This window comes from Sylvia atricapilla, chromosome 8, assembly GCF_009819655.1.
Source record: "Sylvia atricapilla isolate bSylAtr1 chromosome 8, bSylAtr1.pri, whole genome shotgun sequence".
NCBI classification, from domain to species: domain Eukaryota; kingdom Metazoa; phylum Chordata; class Aves; order Passeriformes; family Sylviidae; genus Sylvia; species Sylvia atricapilla.
Window position 1 is genome coordinate 8,128,113 of NC_089147.1, and position 20,408 is coordinate 8,148,520.

Sequence of the window (20,408 nt, forward strand, 5' to 3'; positions counted from 1 at the left end):
TATCTTTGAGAATTCTTACATGGAGAAGGTAATCCCGATAATCCTGCTGCCTTGCACAAATGCATGAAACATTATTTGGGACTGTCTACCAGTGCAATAGATGTGTTACCTTCTGAAGTGGTATGATGAGGGAAAAGGAAAATTTTGTTTTATTTTACGTTATTTCCTGTATTTTTGTTTTGATTATTTTTTGCAACTAGATTTTACTGAACTTGTGCGACTGACTTCAGTTTCTTGGGTTTCTGATTGGGCTTTTTGTTGCTTTTAATGCAAGACTAAAGTCACACTGAAATGCATTTGCAAGAAGTTTAACTCTGATGGCAAAAGCAATTAAGACAACATTAGTGCACTACACATTGCTGCTGAAGGGCAAGTCTAATCCTCAGTGTTTCTCTGAAACATGGAGAGATATTTCCTCTTCTATGTATTTAGCCCTTGGTGTCTGTTTCTTACTATTATTCACTGCTTGCTATTCTGTTTTTTAATTTATTTGTGGATTGCAGTCAATTTTTTGTGTTACTTCTGTTCTTGGAGCATTGAAGAGATGCTTCTATTCCTGGTTGCATATGAAACATGCATGTATTTTTATCATCCAGGCAGGCAATTGGTGTGGTGAATTCAGAGGGGATTGAATAAGAAATGGTCTTGAGATGGCTGGAAATATTTATAAATAAAATATTTATAAAGTTGGAAATGAGATAAAATATTTAAAGTAGCTATTCTGCATAATTCTTGTCTCCTATCCAGCCAGCCCCCTGTGAAAACTGTCAGTCTGGAAAGTGCCCATATCTCACACTGTGCTCTGTGAAGGCTCGAGATCCCAGCACTGACTACTTGGATTAGACATGGCTTTGAATTGGCAGTGATTTAAACAGGTTTTGCTACTTGGCAGATCCTGAGAACATTTCCTCAATTCTGAGTTGAGTGCCCTGGATTTCTGAGACTTTCTTTCACAAAACATAAGGACAGGGTTGTGCCCCTGTGATTCCTGCCTTTTTCTTTTCTCTTCAGCAAGAACATCAAAAATCAACTTATTCCACTTAATTGAATGCTTGACTTAAGTGGTAGGAGATTGCCATTGTCTTTTTGATTCAGACTGAGGCTAAATCCCAGGGTTTAGTAACTGTATGTTGTACAAGGCTGTCTCAGGCCTTGTCCTTTGCCTTGGACACAAGGATGTGCTACAATCAGTCCTTTATCTGACTCAGAAACCACTGTGAGGCTTCCTGGTCTTGTTTTGCTTCTTTCTATTGCTTGTCCCTCTGTATTACATATTGACAGGATTGAGGCTTATGAAGACAAACACTGTTCTTAAAATAAATGAACTATCCAAAAATCATATTGCTTTGTGTTATTAAGCAGCAGCTGGCCTGGGGTCTTTGAAGGTGCAGTTCTCAGACAGTGACAGCCATAGCCAGGGCTGGAAAGGGGCAGCATTATAGAAGTCTGTCTCAGGGGAAGTAGGATCTTATTTTTAATTAAGCAGGATGTTTCTTCAGTGACATGATAGAGTCACTAAATCCTGATCCATTGTCCCCCACCAGTCCTGTGTGTTTTGGTGGTGGAAGAAGATTGTGCTGCACTGTTGGATAGATCATCAGACAGTGGTCACAGGCTGAGTGCTGCTGTAGTGGATGTACAAGTCATACTGGTTTAGTTCTTACTGCAAGAGCTGGTGTAATGAATGTCCTGGTGAACAGAGCTGCAGGTTGGAATCAGCATGGACACAGCAGAAAATGGGGACTCAGCCTTAAACCAGCACATTCAAACTCCAGTGTAAGGACAGACTTTTCTTCTGGGTATTAGGCAGCCAAGCTTTAGCAAATGTTGCCACAGCTGGAACAGTTTCTGCAGGGCTCACCTTGCTGCTCTCTGAGGATTGACTTCTGCAGCAGGGTTCGTGTCTGGGCAATGTGTGCATTTACCTCACCTCAGAGGGCAAAGTGCCCCGTGACGTGTCGGTGGGGCTGGATGGCTGGCACTGCTGTTGGCAGATGTCAGCATCCTCCACCCATTACCCAGCAACAAATGGCACTCTCAGACTGAGACATCCTCGTGTTGACTCATCCAGCCTCTCCTGTGAGTCATCCCTCTGCTTCAAGCTCTGAATGGAGATCCGCCCTCTCTGGTAGAGCTTTTGGGTTTTCAGAGCTGCCTGTTCCACTGGGGGGCTGAGGAGTGCAGGTCAGTAGGCTGGAAAATCTGGGAGAGATTGAAAAGTTGCTGCAAAACTTCATATCCCAGAAGGAATGCTTAAAACACACCATTTGCTGAGATGTCTGATCTGATACAAGATACTCTAAGGCAGAACTGGAGTTGCTATATCTACTAAGCCAGCTCTTCTTCAAATACACATTAGAATCACACCATTAAAATTAGTCCAGATTCATTCTAGATTGCCCTACTGTGTTCTCCATTGATTAGAAAATTCAGGAGCATGGCTGTTTAAGGGGAACTGTAATTGCACACTCGTTTTCAAGATAATAAAAAAATCATACTACTTGAAAAATATAAAGTAATTGACCTCATAGGAGATGTGTAATAAGAGATGATCAAAGTCTGGATTTATGAGATGGTATTTTCTCTTTGAAGCAGTAAATAAAGCAGTCTTCTCTTCAAAGCCTATCCCCATCTGGAGTTGGTACTTGAGCTCTGAGTTTTGAGGGAGAATTAAGTAACAGTTTCTCACTGTGCTCAGTGGCCTATTGGTAGAGTTTTTGTCACCTTCTAATTTAGAAAAAGCCTTACTGGACGCAATGCAATGTTTGCACCAGGTCATTTTCCAGCTGGAGCTAACTTCTCTGTGTTAAGGGGAGTTGAGTTAAGGGCCAGACACTGGTTACACACTTGTCTCTGTGCATTTCACTGAGTAGAGTCTGAAGTTGCCTCTGAGCATGTCCAGGTCTGGGGTCTACCTGGAACTTCCCCCTTAGAGATGATGAATGTTGTTAGTTTGGAGGGTTTTTTTTTGTCTTTTTCATTTTGGAATTTCCTGTGACTTTCCAGTGCCCTGGTGATGATTAACTTTGCCTTTACCCAGGGAGAAATATTCATTAGATGATTAGATTAGCAGGTCACTGGAATTGGATTAATGTAAATACTTCTTGTAGGTGAAGGAGGAGGGGTTGGCACAGTATCTGCAAAGCCTCTGCTGTCAGCTACACAGGAAGGTGCAGAGGAAGAGCAGAAGAGAACCAATCCTTAATGGTTAGGGGAAAGTTTAAGTGCTTTTGTTTGCAATAGGCAGTGAAAGCTACAGAAAGGATTTCTCCAAAGAAATCTGCTTATGGAGTAGTGTCAGCCAGTGCTTGTACATTCCTATAAAAGGAGGACCAACGTGCTCTACCTTTGCTGCAGCCTTTTCTCGGTAGCACGCAGACAGACCTGGCATGGAGGAGGGCCATGGTAGATTAAATGCACAGATGTGCATTTGTAGCTTATGATGATGATGATGATGATTCTTCTATAATAAGATTTTTGACACAGCAAGGTTTTTTGATTTTAAACTAATCCTCTTATGTAACTCAGTTACGTTCTTTCTCTTGTCCTGAATATTAATCTGATTTTCAGATACTCTTTTTGGTTTTGTTTGTGAATTTTGCATTCACAGGGATGAGTTTTGACTGATTACAATAGTTTTAGATGGCAATCACCTGATCAAGCATACTGTTCTAATCTCTTGAAGATAATCACTAAAAATATATCTTCCTTAATCTCCTTTGCTGGATAAGAGAAAAAGAGAAGGATTGGAAAGGGCAGTGTGCCGTGAGTAGTAGACTGACCGTGTGCACTACAGGTTGCTTTCCTGAGCTTTTTCTGAATAGAAATGCCATCTTTCCCCATCTTAAACAGCTTTGGGAAGCTGTGTGGCTCAGGTGAAGAACTGGTGCTGGAAAAAGTGAAATTTCGAAATTCAGTCAGAAGGATGTCAATAATTGAGGATGGGGATATTGCAGAGGTCCTGTATCTCATTCCCAAGCAGAGCTTGCTGAAGCAACTGCCCTACTTGAATCCAGATGACTACTACTTGTGTGAGCAGTTATATGACACTCCTGAGCATCTGGGTAAGTGAAGACTGCCATCAGATCTTGATTTTTGGTTGATGAATAGGCTAAATTGCTTTACAGTTACCTTATGTTTAATGTAGCAGCAAGATACTATATGACAAAAAGTGTGTTCAGGTGTGGAGAAATACTTTATCACTGTCAGAAGGAAAGAAGAATAAAATGGCAAACTAGAATCTGGAAGTAGTTGGTGGATATAGGTACAGCTCTCTCTGTATGTCCATCCTGGGACAAAGGGGGCCTTAATCTTCAGAAGTATTCAAGCTAGAAAAGTACCTTTTGAAAGCACAGCATCCTGTAGTCTGTTCAGAGCTTTCCTATGGGATTTGTGAAACTGTGCTCCCTTCTGCTTGTTTTCAACCTATTGTCAAGGAGTATCATTTGAAACTGCCTCATTCTTGAATTGGAAGGAGTGATTAAACGTCCTTCTGTGCTCACCTCCTTGTCATTTGTGAATTTACCAGGCTTCTGTTGTATCTTTTATCCAGGTGTCTCCTTTTTCTACATAAGAAGTCAAAACTTATTTAGATGCTCTTTGTGCAAGAGCCAGTCCATGCCTTTGATTATCCTTTTACATTTATTTTCCTAATTTTTCCACAATTCTTGAAAAGTTGGGGAATAAAACTGTGTTCATCATGTAGCATAATGTGAGTATATGCAAAGAGTCAAAACAATGCTCTTTGTTCCTCCCTGTAGTTTCTAAAATTTGGTTTGTGTTTTAATTAATATTGAATGTTAGCTTATTCCTTAGTAGAACTATTAGTGATGTGAGAACTTACATCTGGAATTCATTGACTTAACTGATTTGTTACTGTCCATTAAAAATTAAAAAAAAAAAACAAAACCAAATGTTTTCTGGAAACTCCTGTGAATGAGAATTTTGCTATAAATGTTTATCTCTTCCGGATAAATTTTAAAGATTTTATATTCTAGGACTTGCTTTGTGAACTTTAGTGTTGATTAGACAAACTGCTTATGTGTTGTAATTTTGTCTGTACTAAGCAGATGAAGCTGCTATATGCTTGTCACTCTGTCCAGCTCCTCAAAACGTTAATACTGAGTGATTGTATTTGGTAGGCAAATATTTTTCAAAGATCTACTTTGGAATATGACATTTTTTCTTCTGTGCAAATTGCTTTTTGCTGGTCAGCTCTGTACTTAATGAACTTCACCTTGTAAGAGAACTGTCCCCAACCCATATGGTGTTGCAGATAGTTACTGCTCCTGAGAAATCAATTATTTTAAAAGTAACATATCAATGAAAGCAATGCTGAAACACAGGGCAAATGTATACTATAGCTGTAAGCTGGGAAAAAGCAAATATCATTCTGCCTTGCCAGCCCCCACAGTATTTCCCCTTGGTGTTCTAGAGAAAAACAATCTACATACAATTTGGCATTTTTATAAAACACAATTTAGAACTGAAAATTATTTGGCTGAACAGTGACCAGCTATATGATCAATCCATGCAGGACTCCAACAAAATTCTTGCCATCATAGCAGGCTGGGAGCTGTCTTCTAATTTGTATGAGGCTTAAATCAATCTGGAAATCTGCAATTTCGCAGCTCTTCACTCGTGTGTAAGCAATCACAAAGATAGTGGGACAGGTTCTGTTTAGCATTATGCTGCAATAGATAATGCAAATAACCACTGTGGATTTTTTCCTTTCACCCTCCAGTATAAGTACTACTATTCAATAGAGTGGGAATTGAGGTCCTGCTTTCCAGTGCCATGTATAATGCTAACTGGGAGGCTGAAAGGTGTCTGGTGCCTCAGCTTTACTTAAATTACAACAACTGGAATCAGAATCTCGCCCACTGAAAATAAAAACAGTGGAATGTCTTTTGAAAACGTCCTGTGAGTAACTGCTGTATGTGACTTTAATAGGCAAAACACTTAAGTCTGTCTCTTAGGCCATGTGCTGCTTGGGGATTATGGTCCCTCAAGTACTACAAGATTTAGCAGCTTATAAACCCTGCTGAAGGACAGTTTGCTGTCTCTATTTGGCATTGCAAACAGAGATTAGAAATTACACTGCTCAAAGCATTTGGAGACTCAGTAATTATTTTTCTTGTTGATCATAGATGGAATCATAAACATCAGGAAAGGCCCATATTTTAGGTTTTTGGAATGTCAAGAATTATCAACATGTGCAGAGCTATTTAGTATTCAGGAAGTGAGCCTTTGGAGTATCATCCATTTACCTCATGACTTGTTTTTACTTAGCATTTGCATCCTGAAATTTCATCCCCTTCATAATGGGAATGTGGGAGGTTAAACCTGTCTCACAAAGTTAAATGGTGGCATCACACTGACAGTTAAAAGCACTCTAAATGTTGAAGAAAATGTGGAAAAAAAAAAAAAGAGTTCAAAAGTAGCTTTGAATCCCTGAAATTACCTTCATTCTGCATTTCTCTTGTGTTCATTTGGCCAAGGAATTTTGAGCCATCTCCCCTTCTGTGTCCAGGGGAGGAGTAAGGATGCTTCCTGTGAGAGAGATTGCCAGTCATGGTTTGCTGCAACAAAACCTATCTTACCCTAGAAGGGCTGCTTCAGCACATAGTTTTGATTCTCTGAGGCCAGACCCTGATAGAAAGGAATCTGTGGGAAAATGTCCGATTTTGAGGATTAGCAAAACCTCAAAGTTGGTTGCAAAAGAGCACTGGAATTTTGAAGAGAAAATGGTCTTGGAACTGTATGATGTTGCTTCTCATATAAGATACTGTCCCCTGTCACTTGTGTCAATGGCACTTTGTGCAACCTTGCAAAGTGTCACTCTGGCTGTGACAGTGCACACCTGAGGGAAAGGAGATACCACATTACCTAACCGACCTCTTGTGTCAGGTTAGTACCTCTTTATGTAACCATATGTATTTAAAGTATCACTTGTCAGAATGGCTGCTTCTGTTGCATCAGCTGGATGTAAAGGAAGACAGAAGCAATCTAAGAGGATGAGAAAGGCATGGGGGGAAATGTAGGGAGCATGAAAACAGTCTAGTGATGAGACAGGAAGTAAACTGGACTGGTGGAGGGAAATTTATGAAGCACCAAGATCCCATTTAGTCTTCATTATGTAAAAGAACTGTCTGGGTAGCTGAGACTAACCAGGGGTGGAGAATGGACTCGAGTCCAGTTGGAGGCTGGTCACCAGTGGTGTTCCCAAAGGCTCAGTACTGGGCTCAGTCCTTTTTAATAACTTTATTGATGATTTGGATGAGAGGAGAGAGTGCCCCCTCAATGAGTTCATTGACAAAACCAAGTTGGGTGGGAGTGTTGATGTGCTGGAGGGCAGGAAGGCTCTGCAGAGGGGTCTGGATGGGCTGAATTGATGGGCTGGGGCCACTGGTATGGGGTCCAACAGAACGTGTGGAAATGGTTCAAAGCTGTGGCAGGGAAGGTATAGACTCAGCATTAGGAAGAATTTCTTTATTTGAGCCTGGTCACCTCCTTCCTAGGGAGGATCCCCAAAGCCTGTCAGTGTTTGAGACATGAACAGTGCCATTAATACCTTGGTCAGCTCTGAGTTGCTCAGGCAGCTGAATTGGATAATTAATTATAGGTTCCTTCCAACTGTCTATTATTCCAACTATTCCAAATATTGTTAATATTCCAACTATTCCAAATAGCCTATTCTCTTTAATTCTATGAGAGATGGAGTTCTGGGAAAAAGAAGGTCTGATTTTTCTGTGTGTATGTGTGTATGTTTGCAGAGTGGAGTCCAAGAGAAACACGGTGATGTGAGGGAAGACGCAGAGGTAGAGTGTTCTTGAGAGGAATGGGCTTTGCAGATTCGAAATGTTACAAAATACAGGCTGCAGCATAAAACAGTTGAACCTTTGCCCACTGTTTTACATCTGAGTTCCCACACATTACCTTCTTTGCATTAGTAAGGTTTTCTTGCTGTGCTATGGCAAGAAAGGTAGAGCCTCCATTTAGGGAAACAAACTCTTTGTTGCCCACTGTCATTTTCCATTCTTAGCATCAAGGAGTGCCCAAAATTACCCTGAAGGCTGCAGTTTGTTTAGCACCAATCTGTGCTGTTACTTAGAAAGAAAGAAGGAAAAATGGAAAAAAAATTAATCCTGTTTTAATCTTGGATCTTGCCTGCTAGTGGCATTCCTAGTAGCTCCCCACAGAACAGATCCTTGATGTGACCTACAGCCACAGGATTTTAATGGTGCTGTGTGAACTTGTCAGGTGTCCAATCTCAAATTCTAAGTAATCCCAAAAGTGGCAAGCAGTGATATGAGAGAGGAAAATCCAGGTTGTGTTTGCATTGTAGTGTAGGTGGTACTCCTTAGATGTTGAGAGGTGCTGATCAGACTGCTCCTGTCCTTTAGATAAGGTAAATCTTCTTTTTGATAGCTTTTCAAATTGATTCCTTCAAGCAAGCAACCTCTCCTGGCCTCAGTCCCTATATATTTTTAAAATGATTGAACAGGGAGAATGCTTTTAAAATTTGTGGTAATCCAAGTTTAGAAACATTATTTCATTCTCCTGAAGGACAATGTTATGATTTAGAACAGTCCTGATAAATCAGCTATATAGTTTGAAATTACGTGGTTGAACTTCAGTGTCTAGAAGTGTAAAGAGTGGACTTGGCCAGATAAGAAGTGGGAACTAATGCACACTGATCCTGAAAAGTACATGGAGAATAATGATACTTACCATTATACAGATTAGCTGTAATATACAGTTAATATAAGCATAATGTATGGTAAATATAGATTGAGTGTGTAATACTGCTGCCGTTCTTTTTCTGGGGTTTGTTAGCAGGAGATACATACAGCAGTTGGATAATTTTTCTCCCTTGTGTTACTGAAGAGGACTCTGCTGGATACTATCTCTAGGTTTGGACATTGTGTCTTTGGAAGATACTGATAAATCGTGAGGGAACTTAGTGGAAAGCAGTGGGAATTGTATTAGGAAAAAAAGATTTATGAGAAAATATTAATGGAATTATGTTTGCTCAATCTAGAAGAGTGGTGATAATTGAGGGATTTAGACAATCTTCAGCTGAGTAAGGGATACTCAAACGGAGATGTGCTCTGCATTGTCCTGAGAAGCACAGAGCAGTACCCTTGTGAAAAATACTGAGTAGTGGCTTGTGTTAAGTAAGAAATATAGCTGAAACTCTATCTGTGTCAGCTCTTAATAATCTTTAGTTCTCAAATTATGAAGAGTTAGCTTGATTTTTTGGTTTTTAATAAAATGGGAAATGAAGAAGTAATGAGTTAGGATCAGTTCTTCCTCCTTTGCCCATTTTCAATATCACTGCTGCAATTTAGTTACTGACATATTTTTACTTAAAATATTAGACCAGTTAATGTCTTTGTAGCCCTTGGCTTCCTGTTTCAGAATTCTGGCAACTGGTTGTCAATGCTCGGATCAATCTAACCTAATTGGTTTAGTAGTAAATCAGTGGTTTAACATTAATCTGCATTAAGATAGCATCACTCAGAGCAACTGAATTCCGCTCTGTAGAGTTCACTGCTCCTCCTCCTAAATTCTTTGTTATCTGTAATCCAATAAACAAGAACAAAATTGCAGTTCGTACTGTTAGTGGGTGCTAGCGAGGAAGATGAGCTAAATCAGCTGTAAATTCAAAGAAATCATGAAAATATTGTGGTTTCCTCTATGATATATAAATAGGCAATAGCAGCAGTGTGAAGATTTTTGAGTGAAATTGAAGCTAAGATCTCCCCTGCTCTGTAACTCCGTGATGCCAACGGGTGCTCTGGCTGCAAAGGGCACATTTTGGCTACTTCCCCCCAGCGTTGTTTACAGGGAGTCCTGCTTTTGTTCTCTATCTGATGGAGACTTCCTCTCTGGTGTCCGTCAGCTGCAGTTGCATAACCTTGGTATTTTAATCAAAGAACCCGGAGAGAAATGCTGTCCCCTTCCTGGGCAGGGTTGCAGCAGGACAGCAGGGGTGGCTCCCCTCCAGAGCCCTAAGGGGCAGGAGAGTGGGGTGCCCTCCTCCTGTGGTCGGGGATGCTCAGAGTCAGCACAGCCTCCTGCAGGCAGGACGGATCCAGGTAAATCTGAAATGGAAGCTGCTTCCAAGCTGAATAAGTTCTAGGCTTTCTGAGCAGATAAAATACTGGTGGCACTGGGATGGGAATAAGAGAGGTAGAAATTACTGTTTCTTCTCATCTGAAAGCTGTTCCTTGAGCTTGTCTACTTATCCAAAAGGTGAAATAGTGGGACAATTTTTGAGCAGAGAGAAAAGCACAGGAAATGGCTGTTCTCACTCACTGCAGCTTTGACATTGCAGATGGAGCTAGTGGAATAAGACTGAGAGAGGGGCTTGGTATCCAGCTTCCCTTGCTTCATCCACTGCCATACATCCCTCATGCATGGATAAGGAAAAGATGGATACTAATGGCTGTTGGCTTCTTCTCCTTTATGCTTGAGAGGTGGGGTGCCACTAAGAGTTTTGTATACAGGGACCTTAAAAGCGACTCTTAGTTTGAGATTCTTGGTAGATCTCTGTGGTCAACTAGTTAATGGGAGGAGAAAGGAGGAATGGGAATTGGGAATGTTCTTCAGCCAGGTCGTGCAGACATAGGGCATCTGAGAGGGAAAGAAGACAGTGCTAGAAGGGGTGAATGTGATTACAGCTTTTGCATTATCCTGGTGGGTTTGTTTTGTGGGGGTTTTTTGGTTGGGTTTTTTTGTGTGTTTTTGTTTGTTTGGTTGGTTGGTTTTTGTTTTGTTTTGTTTTGTTTGCTTGTTTGATTTTTTGTTCTTTTCCTTCAAAAAATTAATCTTTATGGTGGGATGCAGAAATGTGGTTCCAGGGAATGCTCATCATTAGTTTGTTACCATGTGAATTAGATGGTGCAGCTGTGTGTGCAGTTTCAAATGTAAAACATAGAAACATTCAACTGTAAAATGCAAAAAACCCAAATTAGCTTATGAGTGAATATACATCAGTACTTGGAAGATGTACCATATTGTTTATTTTTTAAGTTGGAAAACTCTTTTTAAAGAAGAACAATGATTTAAAATATGTGACTTTGGAGCAGCAGAAAAACAGCTTTTATGGCTTTTAAAGTTACCTTTTAGAAATTCCAGTTGGTGCAGAAGTTGGAATCAGTTATGCCTACTCTCAATTTGTTGTATGTCTGCTTAATACTTTTATGATGATTCTACTATGGAAATGGCAGCAAATAATTTAAGAGAAAGGTTCAAATATGTAAAGGTTTTCCATGCTGAAACAAGTGACCTCCTTAGTGAGCAGATAAAATCACAGCCACAAATAGAAAAATTCCAGAAGCTGGAGTAAGGTGATAAAAATTTATTTGCTGTAAAATCTTGTTTGAATATATTAATATTACACTACATAGCTGAATTGTACAAAACATCTATTTAGCTTTCTTTGAGGTGCTCTGTGGTTCATTTGATAGGACACTGGACTGGCAGATACCTGTTGGGAGAGAGAGATTTGCAGGGCAGATTTAGGTGCCTCTTTTGAGAGTCCTATTTATAGTTTAGTATGGAATCAGGAGAGGAGGACTTTGTCATTTGGCACAGTGACAATTAAATACTCCAGCCTGATCTAAGGTGGTTTGTACCCAATGCCCACATGGTGGGTTGCCTCATCTCCAGGCACCATGGACTTGTGGAATCCTTTGCTGGATGTTGTGTTCTTGAGGCACACACTAAAGCTTAGTGCTTAGTGGACAGACTGTCACATCTCTCAGCACTAAAACCCAAAGAACTTGTTGCTTTACTCTGCAAATTAATGGATTGGCATGAAGCTGCTTCAATCTGGTGTTGCATGGACCTCTCACGGAGAAGTTCTTTAGACCAGAGAGTCTTTACAGCATTCCTGCTGATTTCACTGAGCCAAAAACTCCCAAGACAGGCTGTGGGGTTTATTCTGCACAGTTAATCCAATTCTGAAGTGGATTTTCAATATCAAATCTCCTTAACCTTAGGCATGCACAGTAAGGGATGACACTTGCATGTGTGCTTTCCTGTGGGGGATTCCTGCCTTCATGCAATTTTCAGCATTGAAAACAGTGAAGGTTATTATGTTTTTATCAGTGACAGTATTGGTTGTGTTCATGAATTAGCTCAATAAATTCAGTTTATAGCAGGTGAATAGTGATGATTTATATGGTAGTTAAAAAAATACAAAGTTTAAACCACTGTCTCTACTCATACTACTGTACCACATCTCAATTTAGTGCCAGCTATATGTGCATACTGTCAAGGTCACACAGGTGTGAAGAAAGCATGATCTCCTTTCTAAGGATTAGCAATAGCATAAGCTGTCTGGAAGCCAGTCTTTACATCAATAACATAAATGTGTTCAGAGATAAATGTTGGTACATACCTGCAGCCACAAGATTTAGCCATTAGTGAGCTTGCATATTTTTGGAGTATATTATATTATATATACTGGCAAAGCAGTATAATGTAACCATCTTTTCTCATCTGTTTCTAAAGATAATCTGACGGTTTCAGGTGCTTTTTTACATAAGTATATATGTTAATCTTCTTAATATTTAGAACAAAGCCGAGTGTACTCATTACTTATTTTGTTTTGTGACAGATTAGACTCTAGTCTGTTTTGCAGACTATTTCTGTCCTACTGAATAACAGCATATTAAGAAAGTCCTGCCTTCAAGAATCTCAGAAAACCAGATTTTGTTTTAAGAGATCCAGATGTCTTGATAGATCAAAAGCTCACAAATGTTTTATTCCTGAGGACTTGGATTTGAAAGAATATGAAATTATTATATTTCTAAAAAAGCACTAAACACCCAAATCTTGGCAGATCAGAATGATTACACTATGCATGTTACTGAATCGAGTGATTGATGTATTTGCTGAATTTTAATTTTGTTTACTCTGAAAGAAAGATGGCTTGTGATTTTAAACACCAAAATATCAGACTGATCTTGTTGAAAATGGCATTACACAGGAACATGGAAAAGCCCAGCACAGCAGAAAAGTAGTGGTTAGAATCCAGGCCCTCAGGCATTATTTGCTTGGAGATCAATCTTACCAAAAGGGACCATGTGATCCCAAGGTGTGGGATGGGAGTACCATAGTATATGCTGAAAAACAACCATATTCCTCTCTGGTGGGTCTGTGTATGCTCCTCTGGACTGTTTAAAACTTGTGTTAGGGCAACACAGAGGGTCTGTGGTGGGGAGGTCAATCTGTGGGGCTTTCCCAGCTCCTTAACTTCCTGCTGGTTCCACACAGGGCAGTGTGGTGAGGAGGTGGGGATGAGGAGGGTTTGGCAGCCCCACACCATCGCATGAGTCGCAGGACGAAGGTACAGAGCAAAAACCGTGTGGAGGCTTGGAAAGGCTCAAGGATGACTTACAGAATAACAATGCCTGCAGGCCTGGAAGACTCGGGGTGCACCTGGTGTGGGGATCAGCTCTGTCAGGTGCAGCCTGAATTCTGCTCACTGAGTTCTGGTGAATCTCAAAAACTCCACCAGCACCATTGGCTTTCCCACTCAGCTGCCTGCCTGGTTCCTTGCTGCAGTCCTTCAGGAGCACTGCTGCTCAAGCTGATGCCAAAAGATGGAAAATGGGGCAGTTGTCTGAGTGGCTGAGGGAGAGACAGCAGGTTGCTGGAGGAGGGTGTGCTCAGGAGAAACAAGCCAGGAAATACTTAATATATAGCTTTTGAGAATCCTGAAATTGAGAACTGTAGGCTCATCCCTTAGGGCAGCTGGACCACTGCTGGGTCATGGAGCCTTTGCAAGAAAACCCAAATTGACATTACTGGTTTTGTCTGAGCAGGGCAAGTCAGGATAACAATTAGTGCAGGTCACGAGAGAGTGACATTTCCTTCCTGGAGAAGGGAGCATTTTGCAAAATGCTGTAATTGAGACTTCATAAAAGTGATGGCTCTCAATTGACCTAGGTTGGACAGTGGTTAAGATATGGAAGCCTGGGGCAGCCTTTCTTGTCAGAGCTTTTTTCCAGTCTTTTTGCTGAAAAAAAGGACATTAAACAGATTATATTTTCCTGGATATTATTTAGTGGAATAACTTCTCCCCTTTCTTTTTCTGTTTTCTACCTGCCTTTTCCCCCTCATTTCTTTAGAAACAAGAGATATCAGTTCAGTTTTGAAGAAATTTTACAAAAACTGTGTGCTGATACTTTTAAGCCATGATCTCATCTGTGAAGAATGAGTGCAAGATAAAAGTATGAATACCATGTTTTAAAATGAGAATAACATAACCTTAAATCACAGGTAAACTGCTTAGTATCTTACTCATACATTTTCAATAATATCAAGGTACAAGAAATAGCAAAACAAACTGGTTTAACTCTTTCCCCTTGTGGACTGATCTCAGTATCACTCTCATGCCTCTCACTGAATGCACAAGATATTTTTCACCAGAAAATAACAGCAACATGAGCATGTTGTTTAGCTGTAGTGCACTCTGTGACTCTTCCACCTACACTGTGTTCAATGAAGACTTTATTTAATTTGTACAGTGCAAAAGGTAAAGAAAAAGAGTTATTTTGCTTTCCTTTAAAATAGCTACTCCTAGATAACAGTAAGTGCCAAGGGATTGTCTCTAGAATGCTATCTATTCCTCTTTCATCTCCAGTTTAGGATATCTGAGTCAATTCTGAGTTGTACAGCAGGGTAAAAAATTTAGCCTTGACTTAGAACAATGAGATTAAAACCAAAAACCATCCTGGTATAAAGAGGTTTTATTTACAATGCTAACTGCTCTTTATATGTGTTTACTCTGGAGCAGGTTACATTTTACTCCTAAATCTCCAGCATAATTTACTGCAGCCTGTATTTTAAATTAAATTTTATGTGCATGCTGCTGTAGTCTACCCCTGCAGCTCTCGTGGCTGAACGATGTGAGATACAGCAGTGCTAATCTCTAGCACATGTGAAAAATGGAGGAATGTACTCAGGGAACAGAAAGTCCACATACCAACAGGCAGCTTCTGTGTCAGCAGCTTGCTGGAACAAAAAAAATGAATGATCACCAGTGCAAGCCTTTTGAGGGTGTCTTTTGAGGATCCCAGGAAGGGGTTAACAGCATCCGTGGGTGTGTGTCCATAGGCTTCGCTCTGCACATCAAATCAAATATTTATGAATGAAGGTCAGATGTGCCCCTTTCAGGAGGCTGTCCCCTAACTGTTTACAAAATACAGCTTGAAAAAGAGCACAGCCAGGTTGAGTTACAACCTGACATCTCTGATGTGTCAGAAATGTGACATAATGGCTTATGCCTCCGTGTTGGTGGGGTTCAGCCCAGCTCCCCACTTGAGCCTCAAATGCTATTAATAGTAACACACTGAGTCATAGAAGCAGGAATGTCAGACTGCCTGTGCTGTGCTGCTCTTACACATTGGACTGCTAACAATAGAAAGCCAGCCTAGATTTGTTAGAATAGAATAACTATTTTTTTTCCATGCATGTGCCTGTATCTCTGGCTTTTCTCTCTCTCTCTCTCTCTCTCTCTCTCTCTTAGTGATTTGTTTATTAAAGAATGTCACTGAATAAGAGATACCTTCTGAGTGAGGCAGACTGGCTTGTTTAATTTATTCCTGTTGTTCTGGGTGGCATTTATACAAAACATCTAGAATTTATTTACTGCAAATATTTTTAACGCTGTGTGCGTGGTCTAATTTTTTTCCAGCAGGTATCAGCCATCTGCTGCTCTGTCTGGCTGATGCCTACAGCTTTTTTCTTTACATTAATCTCTCTCTCTCTCTCTCCACAGAGCAGCATGGAGAAGGAATTCCCTTGTGGAGGTGTGAGCAGTGTAAATGTAGGGTGCAGTATGAATGTAATTTCACTTCTATCGTGAAACATAATGCACATTTTGCACTGAGCTGTGGTCAAGTTGAAGATTTTGCTCAATGAATCTGTCCACAATTTAGCTCAGAATATCTTTATATTTGACCCAGTTCTCTGCTACTGAGATCCCCTCTGTCTTTGATAAGTTAGTTCATTTCCATTTGCCATTTTCTCTGCCTTTAAACCACAAATATAAATTTTACTCTCTAGGCAAAAGCATGAATAACATAATTTATTTGGGGGGAAGTCACTAGTAGTTAGCTAAAATGAGAAACTAAGTAATGGTAGTAGTGATAGAGGATGTCCAAAATCATGATGCTGACAGTATATATGTATTTAAAAATACAAGTGGCTTTTAAGGAGTGTTCAGGATTTTGATTAGTTGTATTTCCAATCTTTTCTTCATATCTGTGAATAAAAGTTTCCTTGTAAAAGAAAAGCTTTGTTTCCCCTGACTCTGACCTGCATCTTTTAATAGAAAGCAGAACCTTGGTATATGATGATGAGACTTGACAATATTCTAAAGCATTGGTTTGTTTGTTTTTCAGCATCAGTTTACTGACCAGTCCTTCCTTAGTAGAGTTTAGTGTCTGGAAAACCTTAAATTGGAAGGCTGGTTTGATGCCCAAATTCTACACTGGTGCTCTGTCCTGTTGGGGATGTGTTGGGGAGTGAAATTCCCATCTCAGTGCTGCTGTTTCAGTACACGTCTGTCTTCTCAGTTCCATGAGTACCTGTGGCTATGGAATAACTTAGGAGGAGTTATTGTTTACAATTATTTGGTATTTCAGAACACAGCACTTACTTCCACCCACAGCAAACATTTGTATAGCACTGCCTGGCTTCAGAACCCAAGTGCTCACTGAGCAGTGACAATTCTCATTTTTATTAGTTTTATTGTTGTTTGAAGTAGGGAATAGATAGGTATTCCCATCTTGCAAAGGTTGTGTTACTCTAATCTGTTCTACGGTCAGTAGGCATTGAGAGACCACTTATTAGCATGTTTTGTGGTATAGTAATTGCTTTAAAGCTAAATCCAGGAGTGGATAAAGTGCTCACCATAGAAAAGCCACTGTGCTGCAGCCTGCCTCAGCACTTGCCTGCGCTCATCTTTGTTTCCCCTCTTGATCCTGGCTCGGTTTGAGTAAATAAAATAATAGGAAACTCATAAATAACCTCTTTAGCTTTGTGTGTGCATTGGAACAGCTCTCCAGCTCTCCCTGACATCTCCCTTGCAGCCTCTTGCCATTCATCCGGGAGCAAATGACAGCGGCAGCTCGGCTGCGAGGGCAGAGGAATGCAAGGTGGTGGCGGGGGCTGCAAATGAGGGACGCTGGAATCCAGCATTTGTTCCCGGCGGCAGCTGGAGCTGCTGCTTTCAACACAAGGGGCACAATCCACGGGCAGGGATGAGCTGCCATCAGCCATAGGGAAGGACCACAGTGGGAGAAGGCAAGAGAAACAAGAAGGAAAGAGACAGTGATGAGCAATCGGACCTGATCAGACCTTGTGGGAAATCTGACCAGGGGAGATTATTATCTGATTATTATCTGGAATAAGCTGCTTTTTTTTTTTTTGTTTTTTTTTTTTGGTTTTTTTTTTTTTTTTTTTTTTTTTTGTTTTTAATCCACCTCAGCCAAGTACTGCTGGAAAAGAGATTGTGTTTAATTTACTTCAGCTAATTCTTGCTGCTTCCACTACGAAGGAAAATTATTTGCCATGGTGAAAGAAAAAGGTAATTATGTTTATTGATAGACTGGAGCTGAAACCTAATGTGCCAGCCACAGTCACCTGAGGTTTAAACCTTCACGTTTAAGATGAGCATGCTGAGATTGGCAGTTGTTGTTTTTCTTTCTATTAAAATGGTGTGTGAAGCCCTGCAGTGGACTGCATTGATTATCGTTGTACCTGCTTTAATAAGGGTAGAATCTGGAACACATCTGATTTAGTATGTCAGCACAGTGGGGTCCCTTCTGTGTGTACTTGTTTGTTGGAGGGTTGTTTTCTGTGATTTAACCCAAGTTGACAGTTCTTTAAAATTTTAAACTAGCTGCTGTAATGGTCAAAGCTACTTGTACTGTAGCAAATACAGGTAAAGATAAACATCGATATATTCAAATTGGACTTGAGAGGGTATATTTTAAATTTTAATGGATAAATGGATTATATGGGATTTTGCAAAATGCTTGAATTCTGCAGCAGTAAATTAGATATCAGTTTCAGTTACTTATAAGTAACATTTTAAGCCTCTTGCAGAAGAATTTTCTATTTAAAGAATTTAGTAGTGGTTTTGGGGTGTTTCCTTGCAGTAATACTGGTCTGTGTCATTTGTTGTATTATGAAGATGCGAGATATATTCTGGGCTGTATCTGAGTGTACTAGATGTGGTTTGGGGGCATTATCTAAGACAGATGCAGACTCAGTCTCTTCTGTGAGGAGGACAGTCTTTACTTTTGAGGACTCTGTAAAAAGAATAATGTGGGGGAAATTCAAACTAGGGAAAAAATAGAAATAAGAAAGCATAAAGTTGAGTAAGAGCGAGCTGTTTTGCAGCTTTGAACACCCGTGCTAAGACTTCTTTAAATGTTGTAAATAAAAAGTGAATGCAATTAGCTTCACAGATGCTTAGACTGAGGAGAGCAGGACAAATGCCTTGTATATGACAAATGCCTGCCATAATGTGTCATACATATCAGGAGGACTGTAGTGACAACCATTATCCAGGCTATTGATAATTTTTGTTGATGAAAGGCAGTGACCCAGCATAAGTTTTACTGGCCACTGAGTAGCTTTGGGATCCTTTATTTCAGATTTACAGGATTACTTTTGTAATGTCAGTCATGAACGGCTGACTTGCTGCCCCTATCAGTGAGCCATACCAGGGATGGTTTAAATAGGAATTGCACCCCGAATCCTGGAAGGTTCAGGTTTCATAATCACTTGAATGAACTACGTCAGTCACCTTTTCAGAAAAATAAGCGTATTGTCATTCAGTTCATCATAACTGCTGCTTGTTTTGTAAGATGCATTTTAAGACAGGGCTGCTGGTTTTCTTGAAGTGTACATGAAATATGTGTAGCATTCAGATTTGGTCCTTTTATATGTTTCTGTCCCCTCCCCCACCTGATGTTCACTTGGTTGAATTCCCTGTGTTACATGGGATTGTACCTGAGGAATACTCTGTAAATTCAGTTTTAGCACCTTTCAACATGAAAGTTGTCATTTACCTGCAAAAAAATTAAAACAAGCCTGTCATTTTTGGGGAAGAAAAAATGGGAGGAGCAAAGCTTCATAGAATAGCAGGAAAAGTTGACAATAAATGGTTGAAAATCTGAAAAAGACTTGTGTTTAAATTGCTTCCTCTCCCCCTCCCCACCAAGTTTAATGTATTATTAAAACTGGCTGTTTATATTTATGTTGGATATAAATAATTTTTTTTCCCATTCACAGAGATAATGGACTAAACTAAATGCTGTCTTTAATTTTGGAGTGCAATTAATGACATTTCATATCTCATGGCTGCAGAGGGAGAATGGATGGTATCTGTTAAATATTTTGATTTTATATGTTATTACTTTCAAATAATTTCCCCAACTATTTTTTTAACTCTTTTGTTTCTGCCTCAATTTTCTTTCTAGTTTTTTGGTGGGGGTTTTGGTTGCTTTGTTTGTTTCTTTGGTGTTTTGGTTGTGGTTTTTTCTTTTTTTTTTTTTTCTTTTTTTTTTTTTTTTTTCTCCTCTGCTTTAGTCAGAAGGTCAAGATTTATTGCTGTAAATGACACTCTCTACAGTGCTACTCTTGCAAAAGGCAGTCAGTACAATACAGCTGGTACCCTCCCTTCCAGCCACTGCTGGAATTGTGGTTTGAGCAGGCTGAAAATGCAGTTCAGTCCAGTGTCATTTCAGAGACATGTTAACTAGGCACTGGAGGGGCTGGTTTCAGCTAGAAAAATGCAACTCCAATTCACTGAATTGCACAATGGTTGGTAACAGTTTTTAGCAAATTAGCATGCTTCATTATGCTCATATTGTAGAATGATTTCAGTGTCTGCCTGGTTAGTTCATACACAAAAAAAATCCTGAGGCCAGGGTGTTTTCTGCTGACACCAAACGGCGCTTCCTAAATTATGTCTGACTGATACCACGTTTTCATGTCTCTGTGTACTTATCTATTTCCAATTATGAGCCCTTATTATCTAGTTACTAAGCTAAATTATTGCCACTGTGCTGCATCCAAGGACAGATAGAAAGTTTACATCTGCATATAAGTGTCTTGTTATTAATTCTCTCCAGCAATTTAAAGCCCATATTGAATAATCTGCACTCTTGTTGTTTCTATGTTGAGGTCAGTGTGTGGGCTGGGAGCCTGCTAGCCAGGTTTCTGTGTGATACAAGTGTTGTAGCTTCATTTTTACCCCCATTAGTTCACATAAACTGAGGAATTACTCCTAATTCTTGATTTCTTGAGCAGTTGATGAGAAGGCAGCCCTGGCATTCAGGTGCTAGTCTGTGAAAGTGTATTGGTAATCAGCT

At 40.0% G+C, this 20,408-nt stretch overlaps 1 protein-coding gene across 9 annotated transcripts in view; it reads left to right on the top strand.

Annotated features, from left to right (window-relative positions):
• The window catches only part of ABLIM1 (actin binding LIM protein 1), a 192,069-nt gene that overhangs the window by 58,137 nt on the left and 113,524 nt on the right, over positions 1-20,408 (top strand). Inside the window, exon 1 of one of the 9 annotated variants that reach the window (XM_066323541.1) lies at positions 3,827-4,064. The exons of 6 other annotated variants lie outside the window; for them this stretch is intronic. In XM_066323541.1, the coding sequence (XP_066179638.1) occupies positions 3,827-4,064 (238 nt within the window). Of the gene's footprint in view, positions 1-3,826; positions 4,065-10,004; positions 10,104-17,465; positions 17,612-20,408 lie in introns of those variants that run through there. 2 more of the 9 variants (XM_066323540.1, XM_066323534.1) reach the window with 2 other exon arrangements.